Source organism: Pelecanus crispus, chromosome 6, assembly GCF_030463565.1.
Source record: "Pelecanus crispus isolate bPelCri1 chromosome 6, bPelCri1.pri, whole genome shotgun sequence".
NCBI classification, from domain to species: Eukaryota; Metazoa; Chordata; class Aves; order Pelecaniformes; family Pelecanidae; genus Pelecanus; species Pelecanus crispus.
The window spans coordinates 10,099,595-10,124,536 of NC_134648.1; the positions used below are offsets into that span (position 1 = coordinate 10,099,595).

Below are 24,942 nucleotides of genomic sequence, written 5' to 3' on the forward strand. Positions count from 1 at the left end.
GATGCTTGTTAGGTGGTTGGTTAGTGTTCCTGATAGCTCACTAAGCTTCTTTGATATTGGAAAGATAATGGAAGCAAGTGAGTGGCAACCGGTCATCTGCCCCAGTTCGTGTGGACTGCATGTGAACTTAAACTGAAATCAGGCATATGCAATTGATAGTAAGTCTATTTTTGTCATGTTTAAAATAATAGGAAAGATTTAGAAACAGGTCTGGCATCTTTGAGAAACCATCACACCTGTAGTTTTATAAATCATGTAAACCTGTTTACGTCGGATTTAACTGCAGCAGGTCTGTAAGTATGCTCCACTGTTAGGATTATAATTTGCAAAAATATATATGATCACTTACTCTAGGGAATTGTATCCACCTTTGGGAGAAAACTTAGGAATTGTAATGCACTTTATTGCTACGTGATGCTTAATAAGCCTTAACGTGAACACTGTAGTATTACATTGACCATCGTTGGAGAACATACAATAGTAGCAGAATGTAATGATCTCTGTTTTGGAACAGGACCATCTTGCCTTTTATTTCAGAAGACAGTTGCTTGAGGCCTCTAAGTGTAGGTAAAGACCTCTTTTCTTGGTACTTCACCAAAGCATCTTTTTGTCTTTAGGTACTCATAGCACCGTACCAAGACTTGTTAAGTCATTGATATACTTTTTGTAGCCTATAGTGATTTTTATCTTCAGATTAAAATTTCTTTCAAAAAATGTAGCTTTTGGGATTTTTTTGGATGTCTGCTGGGTTTTATGTCTTTCCCAGTTGGTTATTCTTAGTTATTTATGTTTTCTAAAAATCTGTAATCTTGAATCATAGTACAAGCTGATTTGCTTAAGGGCATTTGCGGCGTCAGAGCCAGAAAATAATAAAAAGTTTGTCACTGTCATCTAGTCTAGTTCTCAAGCAACTAAGGAAAGTATTCTTATTTATCATTATGCTCTAATGGACTCTTTTCCTCATAAGGTTACATTACTAGCCTCTAAGTCTCTCCTGTTTTGATTTTGATGTAGAGCTGATGCTGTTCTTTTTTCCAGCTATTTATTCTCAAGAGGTTATTTCTGTATAAGGCTTCAAGTATTCCAGCATCTCAGCAATTGCTTGATAATGGATAATTTTGCCACTCATGTCCCAGCAGCATCGTTAACATATATGTTGTTTATAGAGCCTTTTCAAGGCTGGTTGACAGCAGTTCTTCCTGAGTAATGCTAAAGAAATGTATAGGTCTGTCTTGTCAGTGGGATTACTGCCAAGGATTTTGTTAAGTATGTTGCTCTGCTTCTGCTAGTTTATGCTACCCTATTCATGGATAATATAATTTCTTATTCATGTATAGTCAATAAAAAGTTGACTCTACTGCTGTCAATCTTAAAATCAAGATTTCCCAAGGAAAACATTCAGACAAACTGCCTTCAGGGAAATTCATGTTACACAAAAATCCCACTGAGCTCATGATAATGGTCCTGTCTGATTTCACCTATGATCTTTGGCTGATGTCAGTGACCAAAAAGAACTACAGGAACTTCATGAATATAGAAGAAAACCGCAAGGATTTCCCCCACTGGTAGAAGCGCGCGTGTGTGCAGGGACTGTTCAGGTTGCAGGTAGCAAACTCGGGACATGCTGAAATGGAGCAGTAGTGGGCTGCTTTTGGGAGGTGGGTTTTTTCTTTCAAGAAGAGATTTTTTTTTTTCCCCCTCCCAATTTTAACGTACGCAGGTTACGCTTACATTTTTAGATTGACTTCTTCCTAAAAGTGAAAAACACAACGTAAAAATCCCAGAACACTTAATGAACTTGACTCAGAAGGAAGTACTGACTCTGTTAGTGAAGGCACAGCAAGGCCTGTGTTGGGAGCCTTACTAAAAAGCGATGCGGTAACGCAGGGCTGGCCTTTGAAAGTTTGTCCTATCAATTTGTGGTGTGACAACATAAGCTAAAAATAGTTCCTGGGACTAAGAAAAGGCAACACTTTGGTTTGAGGATTTTTTTTTTTTCCTTGGAAAATTCATATATGCTGGAAACAAAACAAGTGTGAATTCTCCACATATCCAAGGAAATCAGAAATACCTTTTTATATGAGATTTGTTAACTGAACTTCAGCTTTCATCTTTTCAAAGAGTAGGAGTTCCCAGAAAATACTCCTGCTGTGTAGATTCTCATAATACATTAGCCTTTAGGGCAGTGTTCAGGGTTTGGCCAAAGGTTATATCACATGCAAAATAGTCAGACTTCCCAATGGTTTTATTTTGCAATTTTTGTTAGTCATTGGCGTTTTGAATAAATTTTTAGTTGGTGTGTTTTGGTTTTGTATTTTGGTGCAAGTCATTTGAAAGTTGAAAGTAGAATATCTCCCTGACATAGTATGGTACTTAGATGGATTATGGATTTTATGTGGTATATACGTCAATTCTCAGGACATATTTGAGAGTGCTTCATAATCTTTATTGGTATTATATTAATGCATTTTTTAATAGTGCAAATGAAAGGATGGTTGTGTTCTTGAAATAACTACTGCTATTATTTTTTAAAGTTCAGGAAATATTTATTGCTCCTGACACTTTGTCAGCAGAGTGGCTTGCAGAGTCTTGTGAAATTCTGTGTTGTATTTTCTCTGTACACTGGGAATAGCGACCAGTGAAGATAGCCTATCTTTCCTTTTTCTCTTGGAGACAAAAATTATTATACAACACCAGCTCAAAGCACTGAGCAATCGGTGTGCTACAGCCCTATTTGAGCAGTAGCACTTCATTAAATGAGGGGTAAGTTCCCTGTCTATTTGATCCTTGCTGCTTCTGTTAATATTGTCAACAAGTGTGCCTTTTTCTAACGTGAATGTCTGTCTATATTGGGAACAGAATGAAGTTTTTAGCTATAAATAATGAGCTGCTCACAATTATTAGTGTCCTGGACTGGACTCAAAGGGTTTACTCGGATGAAAGGCTCCCATTATTATCCAATTATTATCTAGATCCCATTATTATCTTTTTTCATTAAACTGCAGTACCTGTTTTTAACATTAATTTGCTCTGACAGCAAAAATTATAACATTCTGCTTCATTAAAAAGAATTCCCAGTGTAATCCGATTACCCTGTTTTCTTCCTTTTTAGTGTGGTGGTAGAGGGTCTGGGCTTTAGTATTAGATATCAGGGAAGAACTGCTTTAAAAATGATATCAACATTTACGTAGTGAGAAGAATAAATAGGAAAAAACCCTACCCTATGTTTTAGTGTTTGGGTAGAGTGTGTTACATTTTTGTATGTAATGTTACTTTAAAAATCTTTGCAAAGCAGAGCTTGCAGAAATGCTGGGGTTCTTTGCTGTAGCTGCATTCCTGTTGCAGCATGTTGTCAGGGTCTGATATGACATCAATCTGGATGTAATAGATACATAGTTAAGCAGTTTATTTTAGGTTCCAAAACTCTTCTAAGAATAGACAGGCTCTCCTTTCGACAGGAAAGGACAAATAAATTAAAATGGGATACCAGGGAAGGAAAAACAGGAATAAAGCAGAGAGGAAAAAGTATCTAAGGAGAACAAAAAAGGAAAAACCAGCAGACTGGTCCTGGTGGGGTTCCAGGCTGGGGTGGCGCACACGGAGGGACCGTTGCATATGGATTCTTTCAGCAGACTGCAGTGCAGTGGCAAGCAGGTGATGTGACATACTGGAAGGCTGAAGTCTTACAGTCCAGCCTACCAAAATAGACTTGTGTACTTTTCCTCTCTAGCAGTCCATAGGTTTAATTCAGCAGGGAGGAAAAAAAAAAAAAAACCTTTTAAATTTTCTAATGTAATTTCTTAGTTTTGTCAGAACATTGACAGATGACTTTCCATACTACCCTGAAGCTTAGGCTCTTCAGTATTTCCCCATGATTATGTTAGTGGGATCGCTAAACCGTGGGTAAGGGTATGACTTGTTCTGGAGGTGTAATATTTACACCAGGGGTCTTACCATAGAAATTTGTACGGGAAAAACTCACCAGGTCAGCCATCAGTTCACTTGCCAGCGCATCATAAATTACTACTGCAGCGTACAAATTAAAATTCAGGTTGCTGAACACCGGTGCGTACTGTGTGTTGGGTGTATTTTTCTGCGTTGTTGTATGGAAGTAACAGGTCCCAGTAAGACATTGTGCCAGCCATATATCTGTTGGGTATGAATCTAGCAGTAGTTTTAGAACCTAGAAGTGTTTAAAAATATTCACCAACAGTCTCTACTTGTATAACCTTGAGAAAGCAGTTTTAATTTCATGTATGTTAACCCACCTGCCCCAGTTGCTGCTCTGTTTTTTGTCATAATTTTCTTGTAATGTTTCTATTCTTCCACCCCACCCCCCATTTAGCAGCTGACATAGCTATGAAGTGACTGGATAATACTTTCTATAGGGGGGTATCCAAAGTGAAATGGATTCTGGTGTTCTGTTTATTCGGTGAACAGGACATGAGCCTCCCATGTGGAGCTGTGGCATCAGTACCTGACTTTTTGCTAGACACTACTGGTTTTTTTAATTGTATATGCTTTGAATATTTGCATTTTAAATGATCGAATGTCACTGTTGATATAATTCTTTTTAAATGTTCATTTTTCTTACAAGTCTTTTGCTTGTTTCTTTTCTAAAATAAATTCAACAAGCTATTTATCCTGATGTCATGTTGTCAGTGTTTGATTCTTGAATTTGACAATGTTTTTATAATCCAGTGTCACTACATAAATTTTCTGTAACGAAAATACTGACATTTTTCTCAAATTACAATTTTTTTTTTTTTCTGATGATGATTTTTTTTCTTTGAGGGCAGGATTGTGTCATGGGCAACAACCTTCAGTCTACAAGCCAGGATAATAGACTGTGAAAGCCTTATTCCAATACTACGTAGAACATTATTAGGAAGGTAAATAGATAAACATACTAGTTCATATGAATACAGAATGATCTGGAGGTCAGAGAGGTGTATGACATGACATTGCTCTGCCTGTTCAGGAATATTTCTGTTGATTTTTGGTGAGCTTTCTATAATTCAAACAATGTAACTTTAAGTCAAAATTTATCAGTCTGAGTTGCGATATTTCATCAGAATATCACTTTGCATCATCCAGGTGGGCATACATCAGCAGTAAAAAAAACCCCAAGCTTTTCACAGTGGATGAGGATGTGAGCAGATTTTCTTACCTTCTCAGGTATCTGTATGGCCTGTTCATTTCTACTGCAGTATGCGTACTTGAAGAACTGTTGTGCAATGGATGTATGCTAGAAACCTATTTCAAATAGTTTCATGGTTTATCAAGCTCTTGGGGCTGAGCTGCAGTTCTCAAGGCTGATCCTTGCGTTCTTTGGTGTTTTACCTGAACTAAGCCAAAGCAAGAATCCAATTAAATACAAATAAATAAGAGAGATCCTCATGCTAATTGGTCATATCAGAAACTGCTACCTCTTTCCGTTCCCGTGTGTCTGGTGGGAGTGCCTTGGTAGGGTTTTTATGGCGGGATCAGGCTGCTTGCTTCTTCAGGACCACCATGACTTTGTACCCTCAGTCCAGCTGTAGGAGTGTCATCATCAGGGGTGAAAGCATAAGAAGCCTTCACACAAAACTGACTTAACAAGGTCTTGCTATTCTTGACGAGGATGCTACAAGCAAATACTGCCACGCTTACTACTCTTCTGTAGTAACTCCCTACCTGTTCTTCAGCTGGTGTATTTAAGCACTGCAAGTCTGTGCAGACTCTTACAGAGTTAGAAGTTGATATTCCCACAAAATCATCAATAACAAAGCAAAGGGTGGGGGGAATTAAGATCTGGCATCTCTGATTTGTGAGGCCTTGAAATCTCCCACACTGTGCTGTTCTTATTTTTCTCTTATGCTTGTTCAGAGCTGGAAGTCATTGCTGGTGTTTGATCCTCTCCTTGGGTGGAGGCCAGTTTGTGGTTGTCACCTGCCTCAGTCCGTGGTCTTCCACAGTTACCTGTGCTTGCCCTAACTTCTATCTCTCTTCCGAGCAAGGTAATTTGAAGCTAGGTTTTCTTCAAAAATAACCTGGACAATTCACCAGCTCAGCTTGGGTTTTTGTTTTGGCACAAGATTTTGGATGTTTGCATTTTCTGTGTGTTGCTTCTTTTCCTTTCCCATCCTTCCTCTCGTCCTGCCCCAGTAAAAAGAAAGGAAAGAAGAAAGGAAAAAAAAAAACCAAACCCAGAAGGTCATTGTAGCATATATGGAGGCATGCCAGGAACAATACACTGTACGATAGAGACCATCTTGTTAGACGAGATGTGTAGGCCGTTATTGCAGCTCAGGAAGTTAGTATGACTGCTTGCAAAACTGCAGAAGAAAGGGTGTCTGGGTCTTTCTAATACAAGATGTGCAAAAGAGGAATTTAGACATCTGTGTGTGTGTATACATACACACGTGTAACAGCCTATAAGCCCCTGTACTGTGGGGCGGGATTTGGGAGGCTGCACGCTCAACTGCGTACTCCGTAGGAAGGCAGGAGATGAGGAAACTCACCTGTTTGAGAAGAAGGGGGTTCCTTGTCACGGGTGACTTCGGTGTGCCATCCGAACTGTGTGCCTTATTCGGCACCTTGACGCTGTGGGTACGTGCGGAGCGCGGTGGTTATGGTTAGGCAGAGCCCGCTCCCCCGCTGCGGGTGAGGACACGGGCAATGCCTGTGCAACCATCTCCTGCAGCCTTCGACTCTTTCAAGGATAAAGCACTGCAAGGTGGTTTTACAGTTAAGAGTAAAGCATACAAGCGCAAGTCCACAAAGGATATTGTCAAAATTCAGTTATTGGTAAGTAATCTCATTTGACGCTTTGAATATTGACATTTTGATACCTAAAGTATAAATAAAATGTATTAAGTTGCAGACTTTACCGATAAAACATCTGAAGAGTTTCTCTGTACACAATTTTCTTTATTATATTGCTACATCAGTATCTGCTTTGCTTAAATTTCATGTAATTCAAAAACTGCTTAGCATATCAAGTGCATAAGTAAATCACTTGGTAGGTTGCAGCCTTTTTGAAGAAAAACGAAATCCTGAAAAGGCAGAAGCATAAACATCTTCTGGTTTTAATAAGATCAACATTTCATTTCACTAGAGATAGTGAATAAGTGGGAAAGAATCTGTTGAAGTCACTTATTTTATTATTCTCAGCTGAAAAAAATCAAAAAGGAATAACTAAGTATCTATTATCTTTTGTACTCCTAAGTGGTAAGAGAAGGTGTATTAGTTTAAAATTTGTGATGGCTCTTTCAAAACAGAATTCTTTTTCAGTTTCAGGAAAGAATGCTGGTACAGTTTGCTTGTAATTTTGTTTTCTTTGATGAAATTACCTAAGATTTATTTGTTATTTGTCTGGATGGATTTCCTGTTGTCTTTTTTCCTCCCCCTTCAGTTGTGAGCCCTATGTTCAAATTAACTCTTTTTGCAGCGATTGCTTCTTTTTGTAAGTAGTTACATATTTGGGCTACTCTCTGTGTAAGGTTTTTAAATCCTGTCTTCTTCTGAAGGTCAGATCAGGGTTCAAAGTTAAACTGGCAGCTGCATGTCGGTCTTGTACGTTACGTATAACAGTGGAAGGCTGTGATATTAAGTAGGTCCTTTCTAGCCGTTGAACGTTGCATGGTTCTGTGAACGGGTTTTATTATGCTAAAATGATGCTTTTTCTAGCAGGAAATGAGAATTCCTTTTGCGCAGTGCTGTGGACACCAGCACGGCAATACCGCGGCCGTAGAGGTTTACAGGAGATGCGGTGACCCATTTCCTCCTGTCTTCGCTGTCGCTTGCCACATGAGTTTTGTTAGTGCACAAACTCCTTCAAAGGAGGAATGAAATTATGAATGAGGGGATAACTTCTCATATCTTCTCGAACACGTTTGCTCTCCCTGTGTTTTGTGATATATGGTGACATAGCCCTAAGTTGCAAAGCAATATTTTTGATTCTTTACTGCCACCTCAGAGACACAGATGCCCCTATTCAGCTTAACTAATGTTTCCAGAGTCTTTCTGAGCACTTGCATTTTTTGCTTTCAGTTTAAATCCTCTTACCTTCTTAAAGTTTAAAAAAAACCTGACCCAAAAATTCAGAATTTGCTAGTTATGTGCTCCCTAATGCCTAATTATAGCAGAGTTAAAAGAACACTAGAAAACTGTACAAGAAAAACCAGGATTGTGAATGTAAATCTGTAATGCAGTTTTGCGTTATAGATTTACAGCAACAATCCTTTCAAAGGACAGGGAGGAAAGCTTGTCGTCTGGCATAGTGTACTGTACTTGCATTTCAAAGACCATTAACACATGACACTACCGATCTGTATTCTAACGACTCAGTGGGCTTAAAAGCAAGAGACAATTCAACTGTGAAAGTGTTCTTAGGGAAGAAATCGCTCAAGTGAACATCTTAGCTGTAACACGACTTTTTTAAAGACTTCTATAAATTCTGTTGACATAATTCTTATTCTAACAAAATGGCATTATGAATAAAAATGATTCTGACCATGAAGAAGATTGTAGAGACTTTTTGGTTTAGATCAAGGGATTTGCTTGAGTAGCTTGTATCTTTGTACATCAATGGTGATTTTAATATGTAGGAAATGAGATACATATGTTATCAGATCCGTGGTCTATGTATTCTGGTATTTTCTCGCTGGAGAAAATTTACCACAGCAGAAGGTTGCACTTCAGTGTCTTCTGATGCAAGTTTCTTCCAGCTCTCCACAGCTGATGGCTGTTTTTATTGTACATTGATATGAACCTTACTGTTTAACCTAGAGCTGTTGTGGACCTTTTTTCTGTTGATCCATTCTTAAATACCCTTAATATTTTTTACCTCAACAGTAGCCCATGATTCAAAGGCTAATTGTATCCTGGCTTAAAAAAAAACCCCAAACTTTTATATTTACATCAGTCTTCAATCTCAAAGGGGGTGGGGGGTTCCTTGGCCTTCTATAGTGAGGCAGGGCATTGGAAACACCTGGTTGCTTCTCTTCCATTATTTTATATATAATTTGAGAAATGTTATTGATCATTCATTCTTTCCTGAAGCTTTATCGTTCTAACCAGGGTTTCTTCTTGTACCTAAGTCTCTTCAAGTCTTTAATTTATATTGTCCTTTTCTGCGTCTTTTCTATTTGATGTATCCTTTTTCAGATGGGGGTGACCAAAACTGAACACAGAATTCAAAAGTGAACACACACTATTCAAGGTGAGGGAATATCACTAGTTTTATATAAGACACAATAATTTTCGATATGTCTTTGTCCTTTAGAAATAAATACTGATATCCTGATTATTTTTGCTCCCAATACTTTTCTCGAGTAATCTGTAAAGTTGTCTAGGGTGTTTTTTGTTGGAAAGTTGGTTAATTTATAACCTATTAATTCTTACGGGTAATTAATTAATGAATGAATAATGTACATTAATTTTCACTATGGTTTACTATACACCATGTATGCTCTACTGCCTGTCTTTGTGTTGATCTAATTGCATGTTTGAAATTCCTTCTGAAGTCCATCACAAATGCACTAGAGAACCAACTGTTCTTTATATTCTTTATCATCCACAGATTTTGGCATTACGTGGTTCATTCCCATTGCATCCTTCAGATTATTGAAGTGTACTTGCCTGTGGCTTTTTTTCTGAGTATTGCCACCTTGAATTGGATCCCTCTAGCCTAGAGTCTTTCCTGTGTTCTTGCAGATCTCACAGAAAGGTTTGCACTCCACCATATTCATGATGAAGACTGGTAGTTGAAGAAAATTAATTGTACATGAGAATACTCATTAGAATGCCCATTACCATCTCTCATTAACTTCTTCACTGCATCTGATCTTTCTCTTAGACCTCCTTTTTTTTAGAAGAACTACACATCTCACAACCCATGTCTATTTATTTCTTTCATAAAGTGTATGCTTGTGTTATGCTAGTAATGGTAGTGGCGGGGGAAAAGTGTTATTGTCAGGTTTGTAATCCGTTTTGACTAGGGCGCTTGCAAATTGGATTAGTTTACATGAGTTCTTTTGTTCCATGAGATGCCTTTGAATGAGTCATTAATAAAAAAAGATAAACATCCTACCCTTTTGTTGACTTCTTTGCATAAGTGTTTGTTATAATGATGACAGTGTGCTGTATCCTGAGCAGATGAAGTATTAGGCATTATCAGAATGAACAGTGGTAATTAGGGGTAGTAATATTTGGCTTATATGATAAGAGAATAAATATTGTGTCGCATGCTCATATTAGAAATGCTGCCTGCATTTACCTTCAACTATATGAATATAGAGAAGCCAAAAATTACGGAGAGACAGTATTAAAATTCTTATTCAGTGTGTTTTAAATTGCACGGTCACAATGGCTTGATACGGTTTATATGCCTGTTTGGAACAAATTTTACTGCAAAACCTGTAATAAAGAGGCAACACTGCCGATGATATAGTAGCATTCCCAACGTCCAGCATCTTTGGAGTAGGCAGTAGCACCTGGGGAGAGGAATTAGCTCCGTGTTCCTCATATGGCACCGTTACCTTCAGCTTCTGTCATGGAAGTTGCTGTAGGTGGTGGCTAAAGGTTTTGGTCTTGGAGAGAAATCATGTGGATGTGTTGAAAGGAGTGGGAGACATGAGGGGAGGATGGCTATTTATATACTGTTCTCTCATCTGGAGAGTGGCAACCTGGTGGTCAATAAATAAAACAATGGCATGTGGTAGACAGTAGATACATTGACCCTTTCATACTGCCAGAAGAGAAATAGAAATAAAAATTGCTCAGTCTTTAATCTCATTTCCTTGATATGTGAGGGGGTATGTATAATTTTTACAGGACCTTCAGTGGGAACGTATTTGAGAAATTATTTGTGCATTCAACAGAATTTTTCATCAAGTTAGCAGTTCCAGGAAGCTGCTGTTCATACCGTTTTATGCTGTTCTTCAGTTGTTATTATGTACATTAACTGTTGTATTTTAACTTTTTCATTTAACTTTTGTTCTGAACTGGATTTCTGACCAAAGACTTCTAGGTAGTGATCATTAGAAATAGCTTGACTTCTTACAATTTTTGTCACGAGTTATTTTTTTAATATGGCTAATTCTTGCTCTTTATTCTTTGTTCCCCCAGTGTAGAGGTTGGAAGAATTTTTCTGTTAGTGTGCTAGGGTTTTGATTTTTTTGTAGTTTTTGCTTGCTTGTTTGTTTTTTTTAAACCTCCCTCAAGGAATTATTTCACTTTTCTTCAAATGTGCTTATTTTGTTGCTTCATTCTGAGCTGGCTAACATGCTGAAGCTAAATTATTTTATGAAATGTTCTGGTCCTTAAGCAAGTTAACAGAACAAATTGTGTGGTGTCTTTCCACATAAGCTTACAAAAATCTACAGAATAATCTGTATATTCGTGGTCAGTGATGTAAGAAATAGACATGTGACTATCCAAACAAGCAGCTGAAGCAACTATTCATTTGCGTCTTTAATCTTTTTAGATATTTCCAGTTGAAAATTCTGCTTCAAGACAGTTGAATTGAGCTGTGCTGTGTCAAGCCAGAAAGGAAGATTTCAGACGTGTTAATCTAGGAATTGTTACTTAATAAAGCAAATCTTTCCATTGTAGTAATACTGCTTTTAACATTCTAAACAAAGTTTTCTGTTAATTCTTTTAATTAATGTTTAACATTGATAAAAATTAATGATTAATTCACGTTGATAAGAAATTAACATTGATATGAAGGAAATGCGCTCTCTGTAAAATCTGGCTTTTAATTTCATTTAAGTATGTTTAAGTAAGATTTGGTATCCTTAAGTTTAGAAAATTCTGGTGTTCTCCTTGTTGATGTCTTGGCAGGGGAAAACAGATGCTATTTACCAAGTTGGGGCCTACAGTAGCTTCTGGTCTACTGAGCATCTTGTCATCTGAAGTAGATACCCAGCAGTAGTGTGTGTATGTGTGTGGTGTTTTGAGGGAGGGAAGTACTAAGTTACAGTCTTTTTTGAGTAATCTGATGTTAAAGTGACTGTGTTAGGACATCTGGAGTTCCTCCCACTTAATTTAATGTCTATGGTTGTAGTTAGGAAAGGGAATACCTTCCTTTTAAGCTCTATGTAAAAATATTTCTTACATGAAAAAAGAGCTGTGGATCATCTTAAAAAAATAAAAATTGAAGAATGACTCCCTCCTCTTCAACCCTTTCCTCCCCAACTGTTCAAATAGATTTTAACTGGAAGTTTAAAAGAAGGAGAGAGGGGGAAAAAAAGTGCTTTTGAGCATACCACTCACGAACTGTTTTCCTTTATCAAAAATATTTGAGCTGGTTAAAACCAATCTAAACATAATCAAACCCAGTACAAGTTCTCTTGTAACTTTGTCTGCTGTGGAAGAGTTGCTCCATTTTAAGGGCCAGTATGAGGCCATGGTAGGAGATGTTGAACCTGAAAAGCAGCGAATCTGACATATCTGTGGAGCAGTGGCTCTTCATCTTCCTCACTTCAAGCTAGCCTGAAATTATTTTTTTCACTGTACTGGAGTGAGATGCAGGTAGCCCTGTTTGGGAGCACGTTTATATATTTCCTCTTCCTTTCTAGATGGTAGGTCAGGCATTGGAAAGTGAGGAGGACTGGTCTTGCCTCTCCTTAAATACGTCCCTTTTCCTTAGACGTGGTAGCACTTTTCATTGGTATTGCAGAACTATGTGGTACCCATGAAAAAGTAAGAGATCACTATATTGTGAAATACAGTAAACGTTGGGGTTTGTTTTTTTTTTTTTTTCATCGTTATTTACCCTTATCCTTCTTTTATTTGCCATCCTATCCCTCAAAAGAGACAAGCGACAGACTGACCGACTGTGGCTATTTTTATACAGTGCGCATATTAACCGTTGAGTAAATGTAAGAGGTTTTAAAGAGCTTATTTTAGCAGAAGCATTTGTTAAAGCCCCTATATCCATAGGCTGTGTGTATATTCATTAACTATTCAGGGCTGTAACATAATCCAACAAAAGGAAGCGTATTTTAACAGAGATCTGTAACAACCGTGCGCAGGCTGGCACCCAGCCAGCGGCTGAAGGCAGACGTTTCTTACGGCTATTTCTAGCCTTGCGGCATCTAGATATATTAAATTTATTTCTCGAATAACAAAACTAGCTAATACTTACTGCAGTGTCATGATCTTGCATTACAAAAATATGTTACGTTTGATCCCTAGAAGTTTATTGTAACCAAATCTTTGAAGGCAGTGGAAAACTGAGCCTCTCCAGTTTCACCGCGAGTGTGACAAGATTCATCCTTCATATAATCGCATCCGAAAGAGTTTGTGACAAGGATGGGAAGAACTGAAGCGCTGGCATGAATGGAAAGTGCATAAATATTTAACCGAATATCCTGTCCTGTAGACTTTCTTATCTGTGGAAAGTCTCAGATTTTCCCCGTAGCAGAAGCCTGTGTGGTTTCACTGGTCAGGGATGGGGCAGAGCATCAGGAGTCCTTCCCCGGTGGTGAACGTGCATCCTTGGAGCTTGGAGTATGCCTATGTACAGTTTCTGCTAACTGTTCCTTGCGAAAAGGCATGGAGATGCTTCAGCTCTTGGTCTACTGTATACTACAAAATAGCTTGTCTGCCCCAATGTAGCATGAAAATAGGAATTTGTTCCCCATCCAGTACATTTTGGTGAATAAAAGAATATGTCGGTAAAGGTAAATGTCAGAGGAGAAGATGAGATATGTAGATATCTGCTATGTTCGGAGATTCTGTTTTGTATGTGGAATGTCAGTATGATACACTAGCATGTGCTGAAGCATAAGACTTTCAAGCTTTTACAACCGCGATTTTCCCCACCAGCGTGTTACTGGTCACTTGAGCGCTACTGTTCTGCTCAGCTGCAATGGGAGTTACCCTGTTAGTTTTAACCACCTCCCTACTGTTCTGTGGCACGTTAAGCTAACAACAGATTGTCTGTTTTAAAAGCGAATCACTTTATAGTATGATGCTTTAAATAATACTTTACGTCTCCAGGCCTCTTGCTGTATTAGCTGCAGATATATTTTAATTCTTTTTCCTTTGGTTAATAGCTTGAATGAACTGGGAGGGAAGGTTTAAAAAGAACAAATGCAATTAAAATGGATATCTGTGAAATACTTGAGTTTTGTTCCACGTGAACAGAAATGTTAAATGCCCTTCAGCAGCTGTGTCAATACCAATTTTTCTGGTTCTTGAATACAGAAATAAATTCAAATACTGTTGGTTAAATAGTTCACATTTGTTTTAGGTGAAAAATAAAACCTGGTCTCTTTAGCAAGTGCAATGGTTTCATTTTAAGTGATTTAAAAATTGATCACATTGAACTGATTTGAGTGCATTAAGGGATTTGCAGTTATGTAATTAAATTGATATTTTAAATAGCTTTAAGTGTACTGTCCAGTTGGGAAGTGTGCGAGTATATTTTCAGATAAAACTGTTTGTTTGTTTTGGAGATAAATGACTATATTATGTTTAGAATGTAGTTACAGGCATATGACATTGAGTGAATGAATTATTCAGGATATACTGGAGGAAAGGCAAAAATGTTGAATCAGTGACATTCTGTTTTTTGGGCATACCAATTATTTTCATGTACGTAGCAAACTGATACTTGTAGGAAAAAAAAAATTCAGAGCTGCAAAACTTTACCACAGATTATCTAGATAAAGAAAAATGCAATTTCTGATGTTATGATTTTATTTGAATTAATTAGCCTGTGTTGTCAAATAACAGATTTGTTTGGGGGTTTTTTTGTCATGTTGGATTGTTGAATTACATTTTTTCCCCTAAGGAAAAAAATTCAGTAACCATGTTTAATTTGCAGAGCACCAGAGATCATACTGGGATTGCCGTTTTGTGAAGCCATAGACATGTGGTCATTAGGGTGTGTGATTGCAGAGCTGTTTCTTGGATGGCCACTGTACCCAGGAGCACTGGAATATGATCAGGTAGTAGAATAAATTTCACAAGCATATGCACACTTTCTAGAATTTCAGGTCATTAAATCCAGGATTTCAAATGTTAAAAAGATCCCCTATTAAGTAGTATTTCTTCAAGTCTGCTCAATGCTTTTAATTTAGTCTTATTGATTGTCCTAGAAACATAAATCCTGTTTCGAGACGAAACTGTATATTGTGCTGCTTTTCTGAATCAAAGTTCAATTTGTCCTTTTTTTTTTTTCCTTTTTTCTTTTTCCTCTGTCTTGCATAATAAATGTTAGTATTGAAGCTGCTTTTTCTGATGGAAGCCAAAGTTTATGGCCACTATCATTATATTGTAATCTTTCTTTCACTTGCCATAAATGGGGTTGACTGGAATGAATGTTCAGATGTCAGGATTAGTTGCCTTCTGAATACTTCCTGATGCTTTCTGGAAATCCAGCATAGCTCAAAGATTTGAGAGTCTGTACTTCACAAGGAATGAGAATCAACTGTCAATAATACTGTACATATGCAACGGTAAAGCTTGAAGCTGTGCCTCTGCTTTGTTGGTGTTTTCTACTGCTGACACCATTGGCATTAGTGAGCTGACTTAAAAAAAGTTGTTTCTAATGAAAGATGTAGAACACTTTCTGGAGAAGTCTGATTTTCTAGCATAATGTGGAAATTTTGAAGGAATGTAATCAGCATTCTGACTATCCCTGCCTGGTTTTGAACTTTGAAAGTGAAGAAATCTCCTGAAAATCCCAGATGTAACAGCACTGGCTTGTTACTAACTTCTGCATCTTTGATTCAGCATTCAGTTCAGGGGCAGTTCCTCCATCATGTTGTTCAGCTTATTCAAATCCTGATCTTCCTGTGGTGGGCTTTTGGCTCCCTGTGCTTACAGATCAGACCTACTTTTCTAAAAATCCTTTTGTTAAAACCACTGTCGGGGATATATTGATTTTTGTGTTGATTTTGGTAACATTTCATATTTCAGTTTCCTTCATTTACACAAAATTCAGTGTTTCATGGGTAGGAAGTAAGCTATGAGTGGAACATGGGTTGATGCATTTAAAGACCTTTGCGTAAGGTATTGCTGTTAAAATGGAGAACAAAAGAGGAAACAGCTAATGACCATATAATTCATTATGTTCTTTAAGGAAAAATGAAGGCATTTCGTTTTGGAAAGATGCTGTAATACTATCTCAAAAATTTCCAAAAAGTTGGCAAATCTGTTTACCTCTTACTTTGAAAGAAACTGCAGGAGAAGATCTGGACTTTCAAAAAAAGTGCCAAAATACATACTTTCCAAATGACTTTCACTTTTGACCCTGTACTGCTGTTAAGTAGCTGTTAAAAGGGATGCTGCTGTGGGTGAGGAAGGACCTGTAAGCCCAGTTTATTGTCCTTCTGATCATGATCTCACACACAGGCAGATGCTGCTTCTGGATGTGGAACATGGCTTTGGACCACATCTTCAGTCACTTCCGATGCAGTAGGGATTTGAATGGTGGAGAATGCTGTCCATGTCCTGATTCTTTCCTCAAATTAACTTGTGATTTGTCATGATGGCAGCAGCCCAGTCTGTTAACATGTGCCAACGGGCTTACATAGCTGTGAGCCTCTGACTTTTGTACAGAGAGCAGTAACAGCGTAAAGCTCAATCTTGTGATTATGAGGATGGTTTTTCAGAATAATACAGGGTCTCATTTGAAAAGACAAGACCTTCTTTCCCCTGCTGCACTGCAGCCATGTTCCCATGTACGAAACCCAGGCAGATGAAGGCAGTTTAGTATGGTGTGTGGAGCACTTACCTTCATAGTGCTCGTTGGCTCATCTTTTCTCAGTTTTAGACAGCCGGGTCCTGGCTGTCTCGTATTCCTGTCACTTGCTTCTTGCTGTTGTAGGCCCAGGACCAACATGGCTCAACCTCTAGATGCTGCCGGACAGTGCAAGTAAACAGCATTGTCACCAATGACAGCCACCTTCCAAGATGCTCTACTTAATGCAAAGGACTACGTGGATTAGGGGTTAATCTTGATGCCCATAAGATGTTCTGCTTGCTTTACAAGTGAATACTGAGTTTAAAAGACATTTAGACAGACGTATCATTCAAGTTTGCTGGAAGCATCAGTTAATAACTTGTCCAGCATATTGTCTGTTCTTCATGTCAGAGAAGTCATGGTGGAAGAGGAGCTGTAACCTCCTCTGCACCAGGAGGAATTACCTTGCTTTAGTCAGCCTTGTCGTGGTGCTCAAGCAGGTCTGCAAAAGTTGCTTCAGACAAGTTTCACTCAGGGTTTTCCTCAGTGTTCATGAATACAGCAGTCATAGGAGATGGCTCCCAAGGAAATTCCTTTCCTCCTGCTGTGTGGTGTGTGTCACCGAGTAAACGAACAGGCAAGGGCTTTGTGCTGCGTTTCCCCCCTGTCCCCCTGGCATGTGGCAACCAACATGCTAGCCCTTGAAAGGAAGCTCTTAGTTATTATATTCATTTGTGATTATACCCAGTGACAGCTGTACTTCTCAGTGGAAAATAGCTATGTGTTCTGTGCTTTTAATACTCATTAAAAACAGGCACAGGTGCTTAATAGCTAAATTTTTGAATACATGCATTGTCTTTTCCTAATTTCTAAGGCTTTATAATATGCTTAGAAAACAACTGAATGATCTAGAAAGAGTTCTAGTCAGAGTGGGATTCTCTTTACTCCCTGATGTAGGGAATTATGGAGGATACCAAATACTGAAAGTTGGCAGCATTGTGTTTAGTTCCTCTCCACTTTGGTCTGTCACTTCTATTTCAGCAGAAGCCTCGCATGTACTTTTCCTCTCTACTGCCCACCAGTTTTTCTATTCTCAGGTGCTCCTAGCTCTCAAGTCCTCTGTCTTCCATTGAATTCATCCTACCTCCCAGTTTCTGGTTGGGTGTATTCCACTGCTCTCTCCTTTTGATTTTTTTCCTTTCTTCCATTCTCTCTTACTCCCTGGCTGCTCCAGCTTTCCCAGGGGCTGGCCCACACCAGCAGCCCGTCTGTGGAGGCGTGTGGCGTGGGACCCTGCCCAACGCCCTCCGGCCCTCGCTCCCCTCAGACCTTCAGCCCTGGCTGCTGGAATCCGTACTGCCTCCATCCCAACCTGCAACAAGCTCAGTTTTCAGTCATTGGCAATTATTCTTCCAGTTCATCTTTCTTGAAGGTGTTTCTTTAATTTTAAAGAAGTATTACTTCTGAGATAGCTGCTCCCTTGTACAGTGAGTTAACATTGCATGCACAGTAGTTAAAAACACATCGTAACGTGTTGTTTCAACAGATTTCTGTTGAAGCCTTGAATCTTAACTATTTTAGGTAATACTTTTGTATCATCAACTCTAAGAAAGGTAATGAAAAATGCAAAGTAAATTATCTTCTAAAATAAATGCATGTTAATCATTTCAGTGGAAAAGAGCATCTGGCCATTTTGGGCATCAAGCTTGTCCATTCCCATCGCATTCAGTAGCAGATTTTCTGAGACAAGGACAGTATCTTTTGCTGGATGCCTAGAGGTTGTACGCACACTCCCGTTCCAAGTGGAACATTTGCTTGAAATGCAGGTGTGTCAGACGTGTAAAAGACAGACGCACTGGAAACGGCAAGCGGGAAGGATTTTTACAGCATTGCATAATGAGAGTGCGCCAAAAAATATCATCAAACTTCTGTATGCAAGTAAAGCACTCCTGCTGATTTTCCTGTTTAGAATGAAAATACTACATTTGGGATTTGAATGGGTTGAGGAGGTAATAACAGCCACTCTCCCCAACTCCTCATTTCTGTGACCGAACTTTAAAAGCTTGCTTATATAGGTCACTTCAGAGGTTTGTTTATGTATGGCTTTCTCTGAGAGGAGTATCGAGCGCTCAGGATTAGGTTTCTCTCCTGTGTAAGATGCAGTTGTCGAACTATGGTGCTCTGAGGGTGGTTCATTTTGCCATTTTTTAAATGAAATAACAAGTTCTTAACAGTGTGAAATCAGATTTTGAAAATCACGGGTAAATTATTTCCCATGCTTGGTTTTTTTCCTTCCTCAGATTCGTTACATTTCACAGACTCAAGGTTTGCCAGGAGAGCAGTTGTTGAGCATGGGAACGAAAACTGCAAGATTCTTCTGTAGAGAAACGGATGCACCATATTCTAGTTGGAGATTAAAGGTAAACAGTGTAATATAGTAGAAAACGGGCTATTATTTTGTGACCGGAGAAGCCAGAGAGGCCAAGATGCACGGTGATATTGTTAGCTCCTTTCCACATCTCCTGTGGTTTTTCTCAGTCCCCACTCTGTGTCCCTTCCATTTTTCCCATTCCCCCAAACCAGTGCTCTGAGCTCACGCCCACGTTCCCTCCCCGCCGGCTGGCCCAAAGGCAGGTCTGGTGCAGCTGCCAGGCTGGGCGGCCAGCGCACGCGCGTCAGGTGGAGAGCGAGCACTGAATTCAGATTAAACCTTCTATCCAGAGGCACTAAATGAGTTCTTTTTATCTCTGGCTCAGTCACTGCTTTTCACTTTAAAGAATTTGAGGCCCAAACTGCTCTGTCAAAATTTGTTCAAAAGTGTCTTCAGGACCAGAAATTCCTAGGAGAAAGGGCATTAAGAAACAATATGACTGTGTACAGCTCGCTTTCTTCAGATCTTGTGCTGAAACAGTCTTCGTTGGCTGAAAGCTGCAATACAATGAAAGCAGACGAAATTAAAAAAATGTACTTTCATGGTCTGCACGCCTTCCTTCTCTTTAAGCAACGTTATTGCACACTGGCCATAAGCAGAGCTTTAACTTCCTGTGCAAATATTTTTTTTTTTTTTTAATTGTACCACTTCATGGCACCGCTTCACCAAATTTACAGAGGACTTGGGGAGTCAGGAAACAGTTACAATTGCCATAAAACGTCTGCAGTAACAAATCAGCTGCCGAGCTCAGGGCGCAAGCTGCGTAACTCCACAGCAACTTGGTAAATCCCCGGCGCGCGTTGGGCCGAGCGGCCGAGGCCGGTGCTGCCCTGCCGTAGCGCTGCCGGGTCGTTATGTAAGGATTCTCCGATTACACCATCCTGGTTATTCCAGTTTTCTGTTTTTTCAGGCAGTTGATCATTAGGTGACAGTTTACATGTGGCCTCTCTGTATCGGAGAACCCGAATGAGTTCTTGATGCAAAGAGCCCTCTCCAGTTTCCGAAGCTGTTACCTTTCAGAGGTTAAATCTCTCACAGCAGACTAAATGCTGGTTTTGGGGTTAAGAAAGGAGTTTTGGTACAGACCATTGGTCATTACTTGCAGTTTTTGTCGAAGTTAATCGTGGAAACTTTTCTGTAATCTGTGTGTTAAAAAAAGTTTTTCCCTGCAGTCTTGCCTTGCCTCCTGCAACATGGACTCTTAAAACCAAACGTGCCTCCTGGTGCTGTCTGTGTTGAAGGAGGAAAATTGTAACAGAAAGTGGTATTCCAGCTCATAAATCACTGATAGGTGACCACACTCATTCTCTGGGATTTAATTCTGTGTTTCATACTTCCCTATTTAAAATACTTACACCAACTGTTGTGTATGCAAAGGAATAAAAGTCTAAAAATAACAAAAGAAAAGAGAAAGCAAAGAGAAATTGAACAGAACCTGCCTGGTTTTTGTTTCATTTTTTTACAGTGATTTGATGTTGGTGCTGTTTAGAGATAAAAGTCTGAGTCTGAGGAAACGTGTAAAATACAAGTAGTAGAAAACCTGTGATATATAAGAACATAAGCACATGAGAGAGTTTCATTAAACGGTGTTTTGCTAGGCTTTCAGCACTTCCTGTGTGATTTACAAACCATCTATTGTAATCCAGTACTGGGATCACTCAGACGTGAAATTCAGTAGTTCTTGTATTTTGATTTAGAAGATGAAAGTAGTCAGCAAACCAGCATACAAATGTACAATTGAAATATTAATTATTTTTAAAAAAAACAGGTTTATTAGGCCAATAAATATGTAAAGTTACTTTGTAGCTGTAAGTGTCCTTTATGGTTAACTTCTGAACTCAGCTTTCCTTTTCTTTTTTGAGACATTGGAAGAGCACGAGGCAGAGACAGGTATGAAGTCTAAAGAAGCCAGAAAGTATATTTTCAACAGTTTGGATGATATAGTGCATGTGAGTATTAAAGCATTCTTCCTTTGCAAAAGGAATGTGTGATTTTAAAACATTTTACTAGTTTGAAATAAACACCTTTTAGAATATTATTTATTGTATATCAGTCATATCCATTTTTCTCTGTATCTGTTGCTCTGAGGAAAGCGTCTAGCTACGTCAGTCCTTTGGGCTTTTTATAAAGACCTTCCTTTGTCATTGCTTGTGTTAGACAATGGTACTTGTCCTTGTGGTGAGGGGAACCCTTTAATTTTATGCATAATGTATACTTTCTCTTCTACCTTGTCTGCCATTCTGGGTAAAAAAAGAATGCGTATAGATCCTGCTATCTTAACTGTATAATTTCCAGTATAATTCTGCTATCTTAACAATATAATTCTGAATATAATTGGTTTTTTTCCTTTTAAAAAAAAAAACAAAACTGTTTCTGCACTTTTCTTTAGCTTTGTAACTCTCTAGTCAAACAAAAGGAAATTTTTCATTCTCTTCCATATCCTGAAAAGAGAATCAAATCTTTTTGCAAGATGGGCATTAATACAATTGAAATTCTTTTCTGAAGACTACCTCTGTAGTTTAAGTTAGACCATATAAAGATATCTATCCCAAACTTTACTTCTTAAATTTCAAGACCCAGACTGGAATAAAGCCTTCAGGGGTTTTTAGCTGGGGAGGGTGCAAGGGGAGCAGTGTGTGTGCAGAAAAAAGTCACCAATTCCAAGCCAACCGTACTGGGACAAGCTAGCAAATTCACCTTGCCCCACATGATCAAATCATTGAATATTAGTATTTTATAGCAGAAAGCAATAACAGAAAGAGTTAAACCAATATGCACGTCTTCTTTCTGACTGTTTCGTTCAATGCCAGGTGAACATGGTGATGGATTTGGAAGGAAGTGACCTGTTGGCAGAGAAGGCAGATAGGAGGGAGTTTGTCAGTCTGTTGAAGAAAATGTTGCTGATCGATGCCGATTTAAGAATCACTCCAGCTGAGACCCTGAACCATTCTTTTGTTACCATGAAGCACCTCCTTGATTTTCCTCATAGCAACCAGTATGTAACACACAAAATTTTTTTTTTTAAGTCTCTGTTGTAGTGATTCATGTGTATGATAGTGTTGTTTCATCTGCTATCAGAGAGAAAAATCTTTTGTCTTATCATTTGTGTAATGTCTTACAGAATTCTTTTAAGTGCTTGCCAAGTTAGACACATCTACTTGGTCAAGGAAACTGACTATGTTTTTTTTCTGAAAAGTAACATTTAGAGCAATAGATCTCTAAGTTATCATTTGATGAAATGATTGATAAAATTCCAACACTGCAGAAACTTGGGCTTGATTTTTGGAAATATGAAGAGCCTTAGTTCCTGTCAGTCATTGAGAGCTAGGGCAGAAATTTCCTCTTGAGTTGAACACCTAAGATGCCTTCTTTTATGCATTGGTTAATACAGAATGTATTGAAAGTCTTCTTGCAGTTCTCAAATTTTGTGTTTCACTGCGGATTTCCTAAAGTGCAAGCATTTCACTGAAAGAAAGAGCTTTCTGTCCATTTAGTTTACTATCCTTCCTGCTTGTATGCAGTTGTTAGAAAATGGTGTTAGATACAAGGAGCAGGAAATAGCAGTATTTTTCTTGATTTTAAAATATGCATTACAAAGGCTTGACATGAACATAATAATAGCAGTATTTCTTTTTTCTACTTCTGGGTATGATGCCATTCTGTGAAACTGGGAACTGTGGGCTTTGAACTATGGGTTTGTTGTTGTTTTGGTTTTTATTTTTTTTTCCCTTGTCCTGGGGAATTGTTTTATACATTTAACAACATGAAGTTCTAATTAAAGCAACTTACTTTCTGGTTTTGATAGAGTGAAGTCCTGTTTTCATATCATGGATGTTTGCAAATGCAGATCAAATTTGTATGACTTAAGTAATCGCAATAAAACATCGCTTATGAGACCAGTTGCCTCAGGCAGTGCAGCTAATCTGACTGCAAGCTTTACCAAAATTGGTCCAGTAAGAAGTCAGGTAAACCCATTTTTTTTTAAAATTATAAGTTCTGTTAATGCAGTTTCTCTAATTAATTTCATAATTGAAAAAGTATATCTAATAAGTGACAAAATCTTCTGTCTTTTACTCTTATTTTTTTCCTAATGTTTTCTTAAACAAATAAACGAACCATTTAGAATTCAGTATGTTTCAAAATTAAGTTAAAAACTGGCATTGTCGTAGCAAAGCAGTGCTGTATTGTAGTGCCCTCCGGTGGCCAAATGGGATTGCTGCCTGTGAAATGTATTTGAAATTTTAATTTTTATGAGTTACTTTAGTTGTTTATTATATAAGTTGGTGGGACAGACAAGTGTGTGAGAGATTTAGGTTCACAGTTATAATGTTGCCTGTATTGAATCTGTTTCCGTAGGCATTAACTGCATCTGCCCATTCAGTTTTGCACCAAGGGATACCACTGCAGGCAGGAACTGCTCAGTTTGGTTGCAGTGATGTTTTCCAGCAGGCATTGATTATATGTCCTCCAACTATTCAAGGTATGTTTAAGTGTAATTGTTACAGTTCCTGAAGTATGAGCGTTACTGTCTGTCTGTTAGCAGTAATCGAGTTTTCCATTATATCTACTTAAGCTGTATAGTTAAAAGAACTTAATTATGTCATAAAAAATTAGCATGTGAGTCAGATGCTGATACATTGCACCTTTCTGAAAGAAATAGCAAATCATCATCTGCAGAAAATCCAGAGCCCATCTTCGTATACCACGCACACATATAGATATGTGTATACGTGTGCATATATATATTTATATATATTGTATTGGATAAAGTAGAGGGACACAATGTGGAAGGTGAACCAAGAAAGGAGGGTAGTCTGAACTAAATTTGAGAGGAAACAAGGAAGACGTGGGGAGTATCAGTGTTGTGGTGGGTTTTTTGGTGGTGTGGTTTTTTTCTTTTTTGGTGGTTGTGTGTGTTGGGGTTTTTTGTTTGTTGGTTCAGTTGTGGCGGTTTACTTGGGGTTTTTTGTTTTGTTTTGTTGCTTTGCGGTTTTGGTTTTGTTTTGTCCGTCCTCCCCCCAACTACATTCCTAGGGTATCCTAGGGATGAGGATAAGAAAATGTAACCGTTCTTGTGATACATCTGTCTGGATAATAAAGTTGGGGTTTTTTTTAATTGGACTTCCCAGTGAATGTTTAAGAAAACATCTGGAAACTCAGGGCTTCATTTAAGGATGTGGCTGCCCTATGTAAACAGTGTCACATTTACTGTCCTATGGTTACAATGCTAGATAGAACTGCCGCAGCTTTCTGATGGCTGAAAAACCCGTAACTAAATCTTTGAGAATGTTGATTGCATCGTGCTGTGAGGAAAGGGCAGCTTGGCTGAACTCTCCTGTATTACAAAGGATAAGATTGTTTTAAGCATACAATTTTGTATTTATGGAAAGAAATAATTGGCTGACGGTTCAATTATCAGAAACATTTGGAAGACTTGTGAGGTGGAAATGCTAGTGTAGAAAACGACCAAATAAGCATATGCATCTCTAGAAGGACACATGGTAATGCACTTGACCTCTGTTTCCGTAAACAAATGCATTTGCATCATGCAAATGTAGGTCTTATTTTTTGGAGGAGTCTTTAAAACCTCATTTAGATCTCAGAACGTACCGAGCAAAACTTCTTTTTTCTGTTTATAATGGGCTGATCAGAGAGGAGCTGATGAAAAACAGCCTTTCTTATCCTAGTAAGTCATTCATGGAGAGGGGAAGGTAGTATATATTTTTTGCTTATTAAGTTAAGTTGATTATAGTCTTCATCTCCAAAAATGTGATTTATCTGTCTTGGCCATGGTTCAGCTTTATGTTGAGATCAGATCTTGAAATGA

At 38.3% G+C, this 24,942-nt stretch overlaps 1 protein-coding gene across 1 annotated transcript in view; it reads left to right on the top strand.

The window, feature by feature from the left end:
• HIPK3 (homeodomain interacting protein kinase 3) overlaps positions 1–24,942 on the top strand; it is a 59,025-nt gene that overhangs the window by 22,496 nt on the left and 11,587 nt on the right. Inside the window, exons 2-7 of the mRNA XM_075712395.1 lie at positions 14,822–14,945; positions 18,985–19,104; positions 20,978–21,064; positions 21,926–22,110; positions 22,921–23,080; positions 23,472–23,595. Of these exons, the coding sequence (XP_075568510.1) occupies positions 14,822–14,945; positions 18,985–19,104; positions 20,978–21,064; positions 21,926–22,110; positions 22,921–23,080; positions 23,472–23,595 (800 nt within the window). The remainder of the gene's footprint in view (positions 1–14,821; positions 14,946–18,984; positions 19,105–20,977; positions 21,065–21,925; positions 22,111–22,920; positions 23,081–23,471; positions 23,596–24,942) is intronic.